General features: G+C 44.2%; 1 protein-coding gene across 2 annotated transcripts; it reads right to left on the bottom strand.

Moving 5' to 3' along the window:
- Nucleotides 1-1,432: 1,432 nt before the first annotated feature.
- Nucleotides 1,433-16,826, bottom strand: IL1R2 (interleukin 1 receptor type 2). 2 transcript variants are annotated; one of them, XM_075524571.1, is made up of 9 exons: nt 16,783-16,826; nt 14,978-15,105; nt 14,623-14,881; nt 11,349-11,523; nt 9,720-9,894; nt 8,755-8,820; nt 7,365-7,500; nt 4,843-4,988; nt 1,433-3,545 (listed from the first exon to the last, which is right to left on the bottom strand). In XM_075524571.1, the coding sequence occupies exons 1-9, from the start codon at nt 16,806-16,808 to the stop codon at nt 3,418-3,420; spliced, it is 1,239 nt and encodes a 412-aa protein (XP_075380686.1). In that variant the 5' UTR covers nt 16,809-16,826; the 3' UTR covers nt 1,433-3,417. The 2 variants fall into 2 exon arrangements, with proteins under 2 accessions (XP_075380686.1, XP_075380682.1); XM_075524567.1 differs by lacking the exon at nt 16,783-16,826 and adding an exon at nt 16,277-16,404.
- Nucleotides 16,827-18,634: the final 1,808 nt, after the last annotated feature.

Below are 18,634 nucleotides of genomic sequence, written 5' to 3'. Positions count from 1 at the left end.
CTCATGCCATGCCAAGCATGGGAAAGCAGTCTCTTCCCCTCTGTAGGTGTGCCTTTGAAGTTGTTGCGGACAGATGAGCTCTCTGGCAAATGCTATAAACCCACACAGTCCCAGGAACAAGGTGGCTTAGTCCTCCTTACATCATTAATTTTTCTGAAGAGAAACATTGTGCTGCAGAGCCCTGAATTCTTGATGTGAAGTGGCGTTCCCTGATATTGTATTTCTTTTCAGGTCCAATTATAAACTGGTACAAGCCCTCGGTCTCAGTTTGCCTTCAGATTTAGGACATTTTCTCCTCAAAGTACCTTGAGGCTAATGACTCTGAACTTCCCAGGATGGACCTACCCAAGGACAGTGACAACTGGAGTTCTCTACTTTTAACTGAGAAGAGGAGACAAAAATTTTGCCTTTGCGAAGCTGAATTAGACAGATCTCCCTGCCTGGGGAGCGCATGCTAAATTCACATCCCCACAGTGACAGTCTGTGTTAACCTACATTCCCAGAAGTCCCCCCATAGAAGTCAGTGGAGGGATCCAATCCTTCCACAGTTGGTAGCCAGAGAGAGAAATATCACCCAATACCACCTGCCCAGAGTGAGCCCAAAGGCTCAGGGGACTGCAGAGCAATGAATGTGGTGGCAGTCAGGAGAGAAGCTTGGCCCATCAGGGTTTGGTCTCCCTTGGGCACGACATGGCACAGCCACAGGGTGGGAGCAGAAGCGGCTGAAGGACGGAGCTCATCCCGCAGCCCCGCAGAGCGGGGGTCACTGTACCCCGAGGGGACCAGCCCCTCTGCAGCACAGCGCTGGAAAAATCACAGCTCTCCGGGAAAGAGCTGCCACCCCCAAAGAGCCATCTCACATCTTCCTTCCCACCCAACTCACACATCAGCACTTTGCTTTGTTTTTATTTTTTTTTCCATTTTTCAGGTAACATTTTCAAAAACAATATAGACCACGTTACCCCTGTTTATAACAATCCTAATCAATGTAAAACATTTACATTATGTAGGTCACTTGTTCAAGTCTACCTGTAAAACATTTACACTATGTAGTTCACTTGAACAAGTCTACCTATGATGAAAGCCTTCAGAATATTACTATACCAGTAGTCAGAGAAGCAAATATCACTTCATAAAAGATAAACCTTTGTTTCTTTACATTCCCTTTGTATTCAAGACGCCACTGAGTATGTAACATCAGTCCTCTGTATGCCTAATTTTTATCTTGCATTCACATTTCTTTCCCCATCTCTAGTTTGGAGGAGGACCTGAGGTATTTAACTTTCTTATGGCACTGATACCCCATATACCAAAAGTTCTACTTCTTTTCCTCTACTTAGTGAAATCCAACCCCGCGCCTACAGCCAGATGTGTTATCACACTACTCTTGGAGGATACAGATGGGTAGCAAGAACAAATCACATTTTGAAAGGTTACACTTATTGGCAAAACTTATTCGTTCTCTAGCTACAGACTAGCAATTGCTTGATAAAAATGAGCATTCCTGATGTACCTAAAGCATTTTTCATGTTCCTTCCAGCAATGGTCAGTTCATCTATAGTTTTCTTCCTTCAAAGAACAGATATCCAAGTGGATTGACTGTTTTCCACACTTGCAGCCACCTTTTTCCTATCTGCCCATAAAATTTATGTACTCTTTATCATCATCTTTAACATCCTGCACTTGGAAACAGTAAGTCCTGTGGTCTTCTTTGGTCACCATTGACTCAGACTGTGTCAGAAATCTAATCTCTGTGCCTGCATCTTCACAGCAAACATTTAGAATATTTAAAGGGAGACTTTGGCATAAATCTGATAAAATGTGAAGGTTCTTGCTAATAGATTGAAGGATTTCTTAATTCAAGTCACATCCTAGTCTTTAAAAACCTTCCAGATATTTGCTGGGCTAAACTCAGAACCAGCTGTAAGTGGTGGTGCAAAGGAATTAGATTATGGCCTCTCCCAGATGGATGCAAGTCATTAATTTCCCTAGATTGTGGGACCACAAGCAGTTCTAACATTCTTACTTTACAATTTGTTCTTTGGAGCCAATGTTTTTCCTGATTATTTTTTTTCCTACAGAGTTTGAAAAACCTCTGGGCTGATTTACCCCAACAAAAAGCTTTGTCTTTGGTGTCTGAGAGAGGTGTCAGTTATGGGTCTGTAACAATCTAGACCTTAAGGCTGGTTCTCTTCCCCTCCCGTACAGGTGAAGATAATACACATTATATATGATGGAACTATTTCTCTGCTATCATAAGTGTTATCTCTTGGAAGAGAAGTAACCGAGTCATTCTGTTCATTCTGATCCTCAAAGCACAACACGGTCACTGATTATGTATTGCTCCCTTCTGATTTATGTCAAGACTGGAATCCAGGTAGATTAACCTAACAGGCAGCGTTTTGCATCACGAGTAATCAATTTGCATGCTTCAGTTTAAAGGACACAAGGTTCCTGAAGCTGCACCGGCTTTAGCCTGGTGCAGACTCATTGTTTATGGGAACCTATGCCAGACTTTTGTACTCATATCAGAGAGGAGAATCAGGCCAGTCATGAAAGAGTTAGAGGCACAGAAGGGCAAGACTGTACATTATTACTGGTAATCTGTCCAATCACTTCCAGGAACAGAACTTTGTATTAGTTAAATGACTCTCAAAACACTAAAACATCCCTCCAAATTCTTTTCTTGGCAAAGATAACAACATGTTACAGCTGCCTATGAGTCTATGAGATACGGGTAGATAAAACAGAACTGAATTCTCCAGTGTACAATTATGTTATGCTGATGTAGTTATCTCTCGGGAAGGGATATTCTGAGACAGTCCATTTAAGCAAAGCGTAATCCAAATGGTGAAAAAATTTAGATTTTCTGTGGAAAAGTTCATAGATACACCGTTGCCATGACAACTGTATTTGGCTCTGGAAAAGGGAAAAAACTGACTCTTTTTAGACTGAAGTAAAATAAAATTATTTTGGATGCATAAGAAAACTGCATTTTCATTCTGGCGTGGAATAGTCCTTCTGTAGCAAGCTTTCTTAGCTTCTGTTTTTAGATTTTAAGGTTTTTCTTTTCCTTTTTTTTTTAAACAATAAGACTATTGGAATTACAGAGGGCGAGAGCACCTCACTTTCCCTACCCTTCCCATATCCAGGGCACGTTCCTGGTATTCTGTGTTCCAAAATGTCACAGATTGCACCCTAGCTGCAAAATAATAGAAGCAGGTTTCCTGCATCTAGGCAGCATAAAAATGAAAACTTATAACTCAATCAGATCGTAGAAGACTCAGAGAAGAGGAAAATAGCTGATATATCAATCCACTGGGAAAGCAGTTTGGTCTGAAATGTCTCTCTGTGTCTCACGTGAAAGATAGCCAGGATGATTTTTGTTCTGCTGGCGGTTGAAGAATAAAGCAGATTCTAAACCTTTGCTATTGTGTATCCTTTATCAGCTCTCCACTTCCAGCACTTGTGTATCCATATCCCCGCCACGATCACGCAGGCCAATGCGATGGGAATCATTGCAATGTACCAGGACAAGCCAACAGCTGGAAAAGTAAAGAAATGAAATATTTTGAAAAAAACCTCCCAGGAACATAGTTCTCTAAGTGCAAGGAGGAAGAGGAGAAATCACAATAAAAAGGATGTCTGCAAGTTAACCTTCCAGCAGGGTTGATCACCTGTGAAAGGAAGAGGATTCATGATTGAGCGCTCTGGGAAATGGGTTTATGAAGATGGGAGGAAGAATTGGAAAAAAACAGAGGGTGAGAATTTAAAGTTCAAACCTTTTGCATACATATGACTCTTCCCAACCCCTGCTCAGAGTGGCTATACACTTTCTATCTTAATTTGGTGGAAGTAGAGACACTCCAAGCAGGAAATAAAAGCACCACGTGGAGAGGGAGTACCTAACAGCTAGTCTGCCCTCAAGCTCTGTGAATAATTTTCTCATACAGAGCAGCCTATAAATTACTAATGATCAAGCCAAGACTCTGAGCTTTTTCCCAAAATACAGCTAATTTCCAAGACCAGTGTCTGTCCAGACCATTTGGGATTATTCCAGCCTATATTGGTTCATGGATTGCCTCCTCTCTAGTAATACCTGTGGTGTAGCTCATGGAAGACAAGGGCAGCACAGCATGAATCCCTCATCATAGGATGCTGGAGTGAATCATGAGTTACAACTCATAATGAAGACTGTAAATGTTCATGTGCCTTTCTAAGACAGTGTAAGCAAGCTTTGGTGATTCATCAACGTCATTCAAAGAAACAGTTAGCATTGCTTCACATTGTTTTTACAGCTGGTTCTTGGCCAATGGTCCATCCCATTGCAATACTAATTGCACTGAGCTTAGAGCCTCTCTTCCCATCAACAGGAGCCAAAATAACAACACCCATCATAATTTACACTTCTTGTTATTTTGGCGGCAGTCTGTGCATGAGAAGGAACACTCTGATCTTTATTCTGCTATTGTCTTTTTTTTTTTTTTCACTGCTTGTTGTGGAACTGGAGGAGATCTGGCCCTGCTGCACCCAATGGGAGTTTGCCAGTGGTCTCAGTGGAGCCATCATTTCACAAAGTGTATCATCTAAATCGGAGCCCTATCCAATGAACGGATATACCAGCACAGATCCTTATCCCTGCAGAAAATGTCAGTGAATGACCCACAGAAAGTGTATTTTGTGAACAGGCTATTCCAAAGTCTACAGGTGGAAGAGGCAACCACTTTTTCCCCAGGCAATAATTCATCCCAGTACTATCTCTGACAGTGTAAAAGGCTTGGATGATAATTTAGCATTAGAATAATGACAACAATTATCCCAAATAAGCAGTCAAACAGTTACCTTCCTGCTTGACCCTTGTTGGCAGTACTTGGTAGCCATATCTGTTCTGGGCCAGACACGTAAAATCTGTGTAAAAATCCACTTCTTCGACAGAATCAAAAATCAGTGGCACTTCAATGAAGTTTTCACCATTTTCTACAATTTCTCTGGAAGAAAAAGAAAAATTTAATGTTAAATCCTTTTATAAGCTGGCTTTTCTCTATTTGATGTGTTCATTCTAACAGCACATTGCAAGAAAATGCATTGGATATTTGCTCATTTCTGAACTAGCCCCTCAGCATTAGAGGATACCTGTGTCTTCCAGCCCACTTGTGCCAACTATTTGAGTCTCAGAAGTCAGTACCCGTCCTGCACATGTTGAATCTTCCAGGAAAAAAAAGATCTGGATTTGTCTTGCAAAAATGAAGGAGGGAAGAAAGGCAAGCAGAATTCTGTATATCTTTGAGCTCTCTACACAGCATTATGGAAGGACCTAATTCCTTCTCTCTGACCACCTATTCATTTCTGAGATTAATTCGTACTACCAGTTGGAAGACATATGGTGAACATAACCCTGCAAATGTTCACTCAGCAAACTGAACCACCATTCCTGTCTATCATGCGCCCAAAGCTCAATACAAGAAACTGTCTAGGAAGTTTCCAGTTTCCTTCAACCTGATTATTTCATCAGTCCAACTACTTAAAAGTGGTTTTCTAGCTGCAGTCAAACATTGTCTCTTGATATCTTTTAGTCATTGCTGGAGCAGTTGTCCAGCTGCTCTTTAATGACCCGATCATGAGTGTGTTATGCACTGTGGCAATGGAGTTCCCTGTGCACTTCTCCCAGGACTGTACTGCAGGAAGGCAGCAACACGGCGGTGGGTACTTTGCCAGGGATTTCTGTGGGGAATTTGTTTTCCTGGTGGCATTTGACCTGTTTTGCCTTGCTGCCATTCTGAGGGCTTCCAGCAGAACTGGGGTGTCTCACACACCGTGGGCTCTGCGTGAGCCCTAGCTGGCATGGTCCCTGTCCTTGTGCAATTGTATAATAATATATAACAGTAATAATGATAGTGATAATAATAATAAAAATCATTTGTAAAGTCCAAGTAAGAAAGTACATGTGCTGGTCTATTCTAAAGCCTGCAGAGACTATAGCCACAGTACATTTTATGGCTCTTGACCACAGGTTTAACGCACTGTCACTTATCCATGTAAACAACATTATAAATTAATGGTCTTAATCATGCTGTGGGGAATGTGAAAACACATAAAGGCTTGGGCATACAGCTGAGTTACCATGTTACCTCTGGCTGCAGCTGTGCAATAAACTAAACACGGCCACGTTGTTATCTGGCACTGATGGCCACAAATGGCCAAAACCAGGTCACATCCACAACTGTTAAACACTCTTCTCCCTCAAAATGGGCATGCCACATCCTCAGACTCTGTTGGGAATGGTCCCTGCCCCATGCTAAATCCTAATTGATAGCCAGGAGCTCTTTGGGAAGGTGCTAGCTGGTGAGTGACCAGTTTAACCATTAATAGCAGAGGCAATGGTATCCCAGAGCCCAGGAACCTTCCCAGCTCTGTCCACCAGTACAGGCAGAGCTACTGTGACCCAGGTGAGGGTGATGATCTTTGTGGACACTCTCAGCTTCATCAAATGATGCATCAAACACGCAGACTTGGACCTCAATGAAGAGATTTCAGTCGGTAGGTTTATCTCACATTTGCAAAGTACTAGAAGCAGGCCTGAACGCAGCGAGTGAGCGCTGCTCAGGTGACATGTGCCAGGTACAGAAGCAGATCTTTTCCTTCCTTTCCTAGCAGGAAAAGCCTTGAGGCACGCAGCTATGAGGCAGCTGAGAGAAGGCTCCGCAAGATGGGGAGAGACAATGGATCAGGGCAAGAGGATGTGGGACATCCTGCTTCTCCCTCCCACCAGCATCTCCCCCCCCCCCCCCGGTGCTTCCCTGGCGCCAGCACGAGCACTCACTGGGCGTCTCTGTGAGTCAGTTTAACTCACTAATGTGGAAAAGAACAACCCTAAGGGGAAAAACAATGGTATTTCAAAAAAATAAAAAAAAAAACCAACAAACCACTGGATAGTTTTCTGTTGTCTTAGTGTGTTCAGAGAACCTCATGAATGTCAGGGAGAGGATGTTGCCGTTTCGCTGGCACAGGGGAAGGAGAGAGATAAGAGAAGCACTGGGAAGGATCAAGTCCCATTGCTTTCCACTGCAGTCAGCTCTTACATCAGCTCAGCTGCCCATGAAAATGTGCTTCAAGTTTAAGCCTCGAAGTTGGCTCATTTGCAGTGTAACATGAACAAAAACCAGAGATAAAGAATTGATTTAACACTGCCTGGGTTGGGTTTGGGGTTTTTTTTGCTTGCCTGCCTGTTTTTTTCTCAGCTCTCCCCTTCACTTCAGATCCGTCCATATCCCATTTCATTACCTGGCATTCAGCTGCACAGAGAGCCCCTGTAACGCTGTGCATTAAAACAACAAGCACAAAGAAACACTTGCAGCCAGACTTACTGTCGTTCCCCCTCTGTAACTCTGCTCTGCTTGTAAAGCACGTCGACGGTGGTGTCATTTGCTAGCCATTCCACGTCAGTATGGACGTGGCTGCTCAGGCCCACAAACACTTTGCATGGCAGAGTCATCTTGGAGCCTGTTGGTAAAAGAAAGATTAAAAAGCCATTTGGCTACATATGGAGAACTACTCTTTCTCTTGGTGAAAACCAACATCTCCAGTGGGAGATCAAGTTCCCACACAAGTCAAGCACCACTACATTCAAAACTGAGGTTAAGCCCCAGATTGCTTTTCATCCCTTACTCTCTGGCAGCAAGACCTTTCAGTTTGGCAGTCCTTCCCGCTGCTAACCAAATTATTTTCCCATTGCAACAGTTAGCAACTCTTGCACTAGACACATTCCTCAGGAGGCAAAGCTGTATTCCTGTGGCCTTGCTCCTTCTGACGTATCACAGCCCAAAGGGCACGGTGTGATTTACTGCTCTGGAGCAACTGCATTAACCACAGTGTACCTTCACTCAGGGATGCTGTGGGCAAAGGCATTCAGCTCAAGAAGGGACCTCCGGAGATAAAGTGATTGTGCAAAAATTCAGAAGTTTTGCTATAATTATTGTAACTCAGAGCTAAGGATAAAGAGCCTTCAGACTGGTGCATATCTATATTATGTGGAAAACGCAGGGCTCATTAATGCATACAATTTTATTATTATATCTGTGGAGATGGCGATAAAAGGGATATAAAACACTCCACGGAGCTAGACAGGCAAAACAAATTACTTGGTAGTCCTACGCTAATGGAAAGAAAAGTGGCAGTGGAAACTAAGATATCATAGGCCACAGCTGTGTGTATAGTACCCAAGTTAAAAAAGCTTAGTGTAAAATACACCTGGCATTTTCTGGGAAGAGGAAATGCGACAGAAATTTGTTGTCATAATATAATCTTCAAAGAAAAACTGGGATCCTATCAACGTACTTTCCAACTAACAACAACTGTCTAGTTCAAACAGTAAAAAGCAATGAAAAAGTGTCTCCTCCCAAAAGAGCTAGATGACTTATTCAAAGCCACCAGATAACCTAGATCAATTTGAGGGAATATTGAAAACGAATAGTTCTTAGTGAAGGGGGACTCTGAGCAGCTGATCTAAGGGTACAAACATGCTTTTCTTGCTTTGTTAGAGGCTAAAATCTACAGCATTTCTGTAGCTTCTCCTACATGAAAGATAGCATCTAGTTGTAGACAATAAGAAGGAAAAGATACTCCAACACCGACCCTCAGCTAATATAATCAAGATCAAAAGAAACACAACAATTTATGCCAACAAATTACACCATAAGAGGACCTGCTCTAATTTTTCTCTGATTAGATGCTTCCAAAAATTATGTTGGGCCTTACCGAGAGCAGCTGAGGTTGTCTTTTGTGTTGGATACACAATTATGGGGGTAATTCTCTTTTCTTGTTCTGGAGAGAGGAAGAGAACAGAGAGTCAGTGCTAGCACAACACAAAATTTGGGCATTCCCCAGAACTATAAATAGAAATGTGCCACATTGCTCAACATCTTTTATCTCCTAGTAAAACATTTGATTATTAAACCCACTGGCAAAGAGAAAGATTCCAATTTCAAGCCCAGAGATCTGTGTTTGTGGAGATAGATAGGATCAAGCTCACTTCTTGATCCTGAAAGCAAGCCATACACTTCACCCTGAGGAATTTAGGGCTGCTGAGTGTCGTTCGGAAGCAACAGCAATATCAGGCACTAAGCACGGTCCTTTTTATGAGCAGTGAGCGCTGAGATCCTCGCACACTCATTTCATGCTCGCAAAAATAGAAAAGCCACAAGCTCAAGCAGAGAATGGATGTCTGCGTGACTGAAAATGACACCTTCCGCGCTCCCACACCAGGGAGGCATTCACGTTTCAAAAGTCACTTCCACCAGCAGGCAGCAGTACCCAGCCGGAGGAAGCAGCACCCCCAGGCCTGCCTCCTCCTTATATTACACATTGGCAAAATAGCGGCTTTCCCCCAGCCTGAGCGGGCATTACATGTTTTATTTCCTAAGCCCTTGCAGTCATTTGCAGAGACCCCCCCCCCAGCCAAGACATAAATTATTCGGTTTAACAACCACAGGTGCTTGCAACGCCGAGTTCTGCCTCCCGCAAATCTGCTGGAAGTCAGGCCAAGGGGTGACCCCAGCCCTGCCGGGGGGCTGTGGGAAACTCAGCAGTGCCAAAGCAAGCGCCCACGGCGTTCCCCTTTCCTTGGCAGTGCTGGGAGCCAAGGCTGAGTTCCTCTCTGAGTTTCATTAACAAAGAAGAGATTTCTCTTAAGTGCTGTAATGTTTTAAGGTGTCAATATTTACCAACAGTCTCCAGTCGAATTGTTCTGGTGATTTCATACATTACACCTTCATATGGAAATGACATCTTGCAGGTGTAATAGCCAGCGTCTGTTGGTAGCACAGAAGTCATGATCAGAGAAGTCGAACCTTTCAGAATTACGAATTTTTCATTGTCGCCTTCCAAAGGCAGAGCATCCTGGAGAAAGGACAGCAAGTGGTGTTATGGCTCAGATGATAGATGTGGTTACACTCTGTAACTTCCAGACAGAATTACTTATCCTTGTCTCTCTGTTATTAAAGGTTCACTTATCACTGGGAAATCTGAGCAGTTCCACTTCCACACCAAGGGGCAGGTTCTTCAAACATGTATCCATCTCTAAAATGCTCTGAGGCACTATATGAAGTATGAAGAATCGCTATTTTAATCTATCTATAATGTGTGTGTATAGCTTTTCAATCAAATGCACATTTTAGGATGGAAAAGATATAAGGGGCTCTTTACTCAGTTCTCTTAAGAGTAGTCATCTAACACATTCTCCTAAGGCAAAACCATTTTAGTAAACATGAAAGTTTTCACAACTATTACTTTCCATACATGACCTCATAAGAGTAACATTCTAAGCCATCCTTCTAAGATAAATACATTTTAGTAATCATGCAAGTTTCACAAAACTATTAGTTACCCTGCATGATCTGGTAAACTGTGATAAATTCCTGCTCTGCATCACTAAGGCTCTGTTCATACACGGGTTGGAGCCCTGCTAGGAGCAATGATATTCCTTCTCCATGAAGGCAGGTTAGCTCTTTCTGACAGGCGTAGCAAGAACCATATTGGGGAGGGGGGAGGCTTTGACTTAGATAAGTAAGGGGTGATAGCCTGCTTCTGAAGGGAATCCTGAGCAGAGACGTTTTGCTGGTATGGTACCAATCACGACATAGGCACTGCTGTATGAAGCCAGCCTAGGTATTGCATCCTATGGTAAGAATGATGGCTGCACGAGGCACAGCGTACGATCACAGTAGGAGTGTAAATAAAAGCTAAGCCAAGGTATTATGAAAATATAAGAAGACTCCTGTGCTGTCCAGTGCGAGATTGTACAGCTGAGGATGATCGAGTGAAGGATATTTGACCTTACAGGCAAAACCAGGCTTGCCTACTTGAAAAGCTGTGGACTGGCAAGTTAGGAAAGAGAACACTATAAGCGTTGTGTGATGAATCCAGTATTTCCAAAGGCTGTATTCCTGTTATTAATGCAAGCTACCCCATCTGAACAGCTCACGCGAGGGAAGCATCACTGGGAAGTCCTACTTTATGGGATTCAGTAGAGGGGCCATAAAAGAAGCATAGCGCCAAAGAGAAGGGCCTAATCTGAAGTGGCAAACCCTGCAGTCGGGGTAGGTAACCTAGCCTTAAAAATAGTTACGCTGCCTGTGAGAGCATATAACATGTGAAGCACTACACCCTGTGCTGAGTCCACCCCAGAGAACCTTTCCTAAAATATATACACCTGTCCCCAAATTCCCAGTGTATTATGCCGTGCTCATGGCTTTAACAACATCATGACCAGGAGAAACAGAAAGCGGGGATGTATGTGCCTTTACGAACAGGTTGGGATTAGGCTTTGCACAAGGAGGAGGTAAAAGTTCTACCTTGTACCACTTGAGCTCCGCGCTTGTCCTATTTGGTGTAAAATCCCACAGGTCCGGGCAAACGATCTTTCCAGAGGTGGAAGTGAAGAGGACCTGGAGATAGGCAATCTCCCGAGCAGCTGTTTTCTCCACGACCGTGAGGTGGATGGAGACCTCGGCGCAGTAGGAGGAGTTCCTGCGGACAGAGAGGGGAGAGGTGAGCACCCACCAGCGACAAGGGGAACTCGAGTGACACCCTTGGTTTCCTCCCGGCTCCGTTTCCCTCCTTAGCTGTTTGTAAGAGGCCAAGACTGAGATCATACCAGGAGGGATCCTGGAAAATCACTGGTACTGTTTTTTTGGCACAATCTAAACATGTTGCTGACACGTCTGCCTCACAGCTTCAGTCTTTTCTTTTCTTTTTTGTATACCAAGTTTGCTGTGCACCCTTAGGCTAAGACATGATTTTAATTTTGCAAGGAGGAGGAACATGTCCACCTAAACAGCAGCAGGTGTGTCATGAACCCTCCACCATTTCCTTGAAAGAGGTCTTGACTGTGAAAACCCTAATGATTGGGACCTAAAGATGAAATAAAAAGCTTAAAGCAAGTATTAAAATACAGAATCACAGAATCACAGAATCGTATAGGTTGGAAAAGACCCTTAAGATCATCGAGTCCAACCATAAACCTAACACTGCCAAGACCACCACTACACCATGTCCCTAAGCACCTCATCCAAACGTCTTTTAAATACCTCCAGGGATGGCGACTCAACCACTTCCCTGGGCAGTCTGTTCCAATGCTTGACAACCCTTTCAGTGAAGTAAAATTTCCTAATATCCAGTCTAAACCTCCCCTGGAGCAACTTGAGGCCATTTCCTCTCGTCCTATCACTTGTTACTTGGGAGAAGAGACCGACCCCCACCTCACTACAACCTCCTTTCAGGCAGTTGTAGAGAGCAATAAGGTCTCCCCTCAGCCTCCTCTTCTCCAGGCTAAAGAACCCCAGCTCCCTCAGCCGCTCCTCATAAGACTTCTGCTCCAGACCCTTCACCAGCTTCGTTGCCCTTCTCTGGACACGCTCCAGCACCTCCATGTCTCTCTTGTAGCGAGGGGCCCAAAACTGAACACAGTATTCGAGGTGCGGCCTCACCAGTGCCGAGTACAGGGGGACGATCACTTCCCTAGTCCTACTGGCCATGCTATTTTTGATACAAGCCAGGATGCCATTGGCCTTCTTGGCCACCTGGGCACACTGCTGGCTCATATTCAGCCATCTGTCAACCAGCACCCCCAGGTCCTTCTCTGCCAGGCAGCTTTCCAGCCGCTCTGCCCCAAGCCTGTAGCGTTGCATGGGGTTGCTGTGGCCCAAGTGCAGGACCTGGCACTTGGCCTTGTTGAACCTCATACAATTGGCCCCAGCCCATCGATCCAGCAATATCTGGTCCATCGATCCAGCAATATCTGGTCCATCGATCCATCTGGATCCATCGATCGATACATCTGCAGTTATATTGCACAACCAGTAGGCATTTCTGTCAGTGCATATTGTTTTGCATAGAAAAGAAGGCATTCTTGCCTTGAAAGTTTTACAATATTTAACTTTTCTTTCTGGCCCCAAGTGGCAATCGCTTCCAGTCTCGAGGAGGACCAAACTGGGGGAGATAGGTGCTTAAACTATGTCCTTTCCGACCTCTGAAAGCCTGCCTTGGGGATGCCTCCACCCAGGGCAGTGCCTGACCCCTCCGGGGGCCAGCAAAGCCAGGGGGTCTGGGCTGCACCTCCTGGAGAGCAGCTGGGGGCTGCGAGCAGACTGAGTCGCGCTGCTGCTGGGGCACTGTGGCTGGCTGTCGCCTGCAGCTCGGGCATCTACATCCAAAATACTTGCTCAGCAGAAGCAGAGATCCGTAATAATTTGCTTCTACCCTCATTTTACAGAGTGTTGAAAAAAATGTGGTGGCTTCCCTGTGGGATGATTTGCAAAGGAAATACAATCTGTTTGTATTTTATTAATCCTGTAATAATGTTAGCGATGAAGTTATGTACTCGGCTCTTGCGTATCTTTTTCAAACAGGTTTCACAGCATTTTACTGTAGCTGTCAGTAACACTGCCACAGTGTTATAGGTTGAGGAACTGAGGCAGAATAGTCCAAAAAGGGGATTAAAAAACACCCTTGAAGGTCTCAGGCAACTGCTCTGTGCTCTAGGACAATATTTGCAACCTTTTGTAATTCTGGCCTCAATATCAGTCTTCTCTTCTGCCCCACCACTGCAATTGCTGCTGAGACATGCAGAAAGGCCAACCCTATATGCTGAGCATGATTTATTAACTTGAGTTCTGCCTGTCCATCTCTTCTACTGCTGACACACGTCACTCACGAGGTGTGCCTTGCCAGCAAGGAACCTAGACAGGCAGCTCCAGGGATGCAGAGAGGTGTTTTCCACTATAGACCCCAGAGCAAGGTGCCACTTGCCAGGGGTGTACTGGGAGCTGACTGGATGGAGGAGCCGGCAGGGGACAAGGACCTGGGACACCTTCTGTAGTTCAGGCTCTAATGGTGATGGGCGTTTTTGCCTTCCTCAGTCCCCCACAAATCCAGACTCTGATACCTCTTTTGAAACGGTACAACAGGCTGTCAGATTGTAAACACTCAGAAAAAAATGACCAGTAGGGCTGAAAAAAGCCATGGCTCAAGTCTCAACCCACTGCAATATCACAAGGCTGGTACGAGTCTAGTAAATACATATCAGGTCTCATGAAGGATCTTCCAGGAATACCAAGGCAATCAAATTCTCTTTTAAAATGTGAAGCAGAAGAAAAGGAAAGACCAGGGATAAAGAAGAGGGAAGAAGGAAGCCACTGCAGAGCCACGGTGCCTCGGTATATTCTTCGTAAGGCAATCTGAAGTGCAAACAAGGCTATTTGCTTCTCTGGAGCTGTAACGTGAGGGCTGCGTTCTGCAGAATCCCCTGCCTGCAGCACGTCCCCAATTGCCATAGCCCTGACTGGCTGATAAATAACCTAGAACAAACTCTGTACTCTTTCCTCGTGAGATCATAGCCAGAGCGGCAATACCGTGTCACGATTTATCCAGATTTCAGTATATGTATCTATAGGAGACACACAATGCATTTAGGTGTTCTGACTTTCCACATTTTTTTCTCTAATAAAGTCGGCAAGGAAATGATCCTATCCAGACATGCTCCGAACATAACTGGAGTTTAGAATCAAGCTAATGTATTTTAGACATAGTCATCTTGTTAGTGCACTGGATTTTCTTTTAAATACCCACCTTCTGGTGCAGATATATACTCCTGAGTCTTCTGGCATTGCTGGTAAAAACCAGAGTGCATCTCCTTTTGCCCAGATTCTTGGATCTTCATCTCTTCCTGATATTATGGATTTTGAACCATTTTTATACCATGTGATATTAGGGGTCAAGGCAGAAAAATCCAAATGTTTGTATCTGGGGGAAGGGCATTTCAGAACCACAGGTTCTCCATGCAGTTCATAGTAGTGTTTGAAAAACACGGTGTGATCTGGGCAGTTTTCTATATAAATCAGAGATATTTTTACATTACTGTTAGCCAGGCACATTAAAAAGAAGGGAGAGGGAGACAGAAAAAAACCCAAAAGTGTTCCCTTACCTGTGCTTTTGACTTGATGGAGTCTGAAAGCAGAGGTGCCTGCTGTGCACATCACCAGGACAAAGAAAAGCCCACGCATTTTTTCCCAGAGGAAATCAGGAGAAGACGGAGGGAAAGAGTCTTGAAATCTACAGGGAAGTTTATTACAAGACAGAAGATACAATGAAAATACTCAGCGTTAACTTAAGAGTTAACTGCTCTTTTCCTCGCTCCGGGCCTGGTGAGCTTTGGTTCACCCTTTGCAAGCAGAAAGGCTACTTCATCCCTAGTTTATGGGGGCTGACTTGTGGCACAAACGCATCTGGCTCAGCATAAACATCACTTCTGTCCCTTTCCTTTCACTCCAGGAGATGCAAACAACATACCACAAGATGCTGCTGTCCCCACAGCTTTTCAGTGCAACAGCTACGGGTGGAAAAATCTAGCTCTGCTTATTTCGCAATAAGATGTGACTGAGGCACAGGTCAGCCACTTCGAGTTAGCTGTAGTGTAGTAGCTTGGGTGAACACAGGAGCAAAGATGCAGCAGAATAGGCTTCAGCTCTCTTAAGCAGTCGCCTCAGGTATCTCCCAAGGTTCTATGGACCTCATTAAATCCTGTGTCACTTTATCTTTCCCACTGTGGCTACCAAAGTAGGCCAGGTAGCATAGATCAGGCTGCAGGCAAAATTCCTGCTATAACCAGAGCCAAGCTTTCAAACTCTCCCACAAATGGGACAAAAAACGTTGACTCCCGTGGCATGCACACCCATCTTGCCGTTGGTGTGCAACGGAGTTTTCAGCATGGACACTATTACCATCTGTGCTAAAAAAAGATGAGGAAAACCGTGAACAACGTGTCCTAAAAATCAGACACGGTGACACTAAGGGAAAACAAAACTATCTGCTGCCAGTCATGCATTAATTGTCATCTGTATTGGCCTGGCACGGGCAAGGCAGCTTCTGCATACATCACTGAATGCTTTCTGGTCTGCCAGGAGGTTTCAGCTGCTGCTACCCAGGTGATTGATTATGTGTTATCTCAGTGTACCACAGGCAAAAATACATAAAACGTGCTATATATAGGCACCAGTTTATGCTCTATGTAAGGTATTTGTGTGCAATACAGCACACATATGCACGATACATACTATTTCCATTTTGTATACAGAAATGGAAATCGCATGCATTTAACATTAGCCTAACACTATGATTGTCCCATAGGATTAATATTAAATGACCGGACAACTACTTCAAATTGTATCCAAAAGCAAAAACGTATTTCTACCAATATAACACAGTCATATTTATAGGTACTCACCTTCAGGCATCTTCTGTGTATCCCATCATGCTCATATTTATAATATGGTTTTAATTGAAATTTCTCCCTCTTCTAGTAGCTATATTTATCTGACATCTGATAGTTTGACTATAATAAACTATTTCCAGCTTATTATCATCTCTACAACACCACAAAGCCAACCTCTTGCTCAATAATACTGTTTCATAACCACGGGTCGTCTCCCTTACCACTAGATCTGCAAGGGTTTCCAGGGCGTTGGCATGGAGCTGTAGGCCCTCTCAGGGCTACAGCTGGACTAGGTGCTAGTGGCTTTGCGGCATTTACAAGCCCCATGGTTCACATGTTCACCCTGTAACAGGGGAGTTTCTCCCTCATTAGATCCTTTGCTCGATGAAAATACTTGGTTATTTTGTTCAGAGCTTTCCGGTCCCTTTGGTTTAGTATCTAGCAATCCCCATAAGCCCTACACAATCTGAGGGTTTAGGGGAGGTTTTCATTCCGAAATGTCCATCAGATTCACTTACCTGTGGTTCTGCACTCTTTCAGCCATTAGCCCCTCATGAAAAGATATAAGACTGAAAATTACTAGTGAGGACCTTATATAGGGTTCAGCTCAACACACAGCGGAAATCTGTCTCTCGTTGCCCAATCAGATTTGTGTCAGAACCAAATGACATTTTAGACCCACCTTTCTTTCCTTCCGTAGAGTGAGGATGAGAGAAACAGACACACAGAGAGAGGAAAAAAAATGCATTTGACTTTCCCAAAAAAGGGGAAATGACTGCTAAATATATGACTAATTTTCCCTTTTTCTGACGAACAGTAGTTTGCATACACTCGAGTCTTCACATGACTATTTCACGCTCTCCCTCAAATAAAAAATTCTCATGGGTGACAAAAGGTGTCCTGCAGCATAGTCAGCAGCTAAACAGTTGCAACGTCACACAATTCTATAATGTGCTTTAGCAAGTTCTATAATGTGGTTTAGCAAGTTCTTCATGGACAACATAAACCTTTTGTGATTTCCCAGATCGCTTGTGAATCACAAATGGGTTGATTCCCCTTTCCTTCCATATCATCCATCTTAGCGTCACAGCTTACATTAAGGCTCTCTTTGCAACGGAGTATAAATAATTAACAGATATAAGCAGATTATGGCGTCCAGGCTCATGAGCAGAAGGGCTAAGAAATGGGTTATGAATTCTGGCAATGTTGGCCTCCAGCTGCTTAGAAGAGGGCAATCTAGTGGAGGACTTCAGTCTGGAGCTGGACCACAAGCCAGTTTTTCCTGGGCTTTGTCCTGACATGTGATGCCTCCTGCAGACAACCCTGCATTTCTTACAGCCTTGATCCCTCAGGGAGCAGCTGTCCTGCACTGCCTCACAGCCAGCCCGGGCGGGCAGCGCGTGGTGTCCGGCTGACCTGCCAGACCTGGCGTCAGCGCGCAGGTCTCTGCTAGCAGACCTCCATAAAATTCCCTCCCCTTCCCGGACTTCATAAACCTCAGCTGAGCAGCCGCAGCCTGGAGCAGTGGGGTCCTAGCCGAAGGCTTGGGCTGTGCGGTGCTCTCACTAACCAAAGGATGGCTGAGTAATAAAAACAACATCGCTGTTTGTCGCTGTAAGCATGTAAGAACCATTTTTTATTTAAGCCTAACATAATTCATTAACTCTTTCTTTAACTAATATCAGCCTCAGTTATACTGGAGACCTCAGAATATTGTTTAAGAGAGGAAAAATTATCAGGTTTTGAGACCATGCTGCCATCTATTACGGGGAGAAGAAACATATAGATGATGACATCTATTAACACACTGCAGTCTCTGGGGATGTGTCATATACTTGGGTTGCACAGGGATGTGTCATATACTTGGGTTCTTTTGTGCAGGCAATATCCACCATATTACAGCAACTTCAGTAAATAAACAGAAAGAAAAAATCACAAAGCCCCATATTTCAATCTGTAATGGACTTTATAGTTTCTATATCCTGATCAATGCAGTCATTGCAAGGGTCTCTACAGCTATCAGCCCCACACGTGGCTGCCCAGTTTTCCTTAAGCAGTCCTGTTATCTATAAACCTGAAAGGCTGATAATGCATCTGAAGGTAGTTACTGCCCTGTAGTACTCCATCTTCCTGGTGAAAAGAAAGAACTCATCGCCATTGATGCTAAACTCCCACGTTTGGGCTACGAAACCACTGGTCTTGCTTTCTGGAGCCCCTGCACTTCATTCTGAGAATCTGACCTCATGAATTATATAGTTATTTCAGTCCCGCCTTTTCCAGTTCACTGTATGGCAACCAGACAGAAGGGCTGTCAGATTGGGTGACCTGTGTTATATTCAGTCTAAGTTCAGGCTCTTACTGTATGAGTGA

This window comes from Mycteria americana, chromosome 1 (assembly GCF_035582795.1).
Source record: "Mycteria americana isolate JAX WOST 10 ecotype Jacksonville Zoo and Gardens chromosome 1, USCA_MyAme_1.0, whole genome shotgun sequence".
NCBI lineage: Eukaryota > Metazoa > Chordata > Aves > Ciconiiformes > Ciconiidae > Mycteria > Mycteria americana.
This window is presented reverse-complemented; position numbering and strand designations above follow the sequence as displayed.

Excerpts from the sequence above, each read along its gene's own strand:
- IL1R2 (XM_075524571.1), bottom strand. The coding sequence starts at position 16,808 with ATGGCTGAAAGAGTGCAGAACCACAG. Across the intron at positions 11,524-14,622 it reads GTATATATCTGCACCAGAAG|GAACTCCTCCTACTGCGCCG; the intron begins GTGGGTATTTAA and ends CTCTGTCCGCAG. Across the intron at positions 3,546-4,842 it reads AACAAGGGTCAAGCAGGAAG|CTGTTGGCTTGTCCTGGTAC; the intron begins GTAACTGTTTGA and ends TTACTTTTCCAG.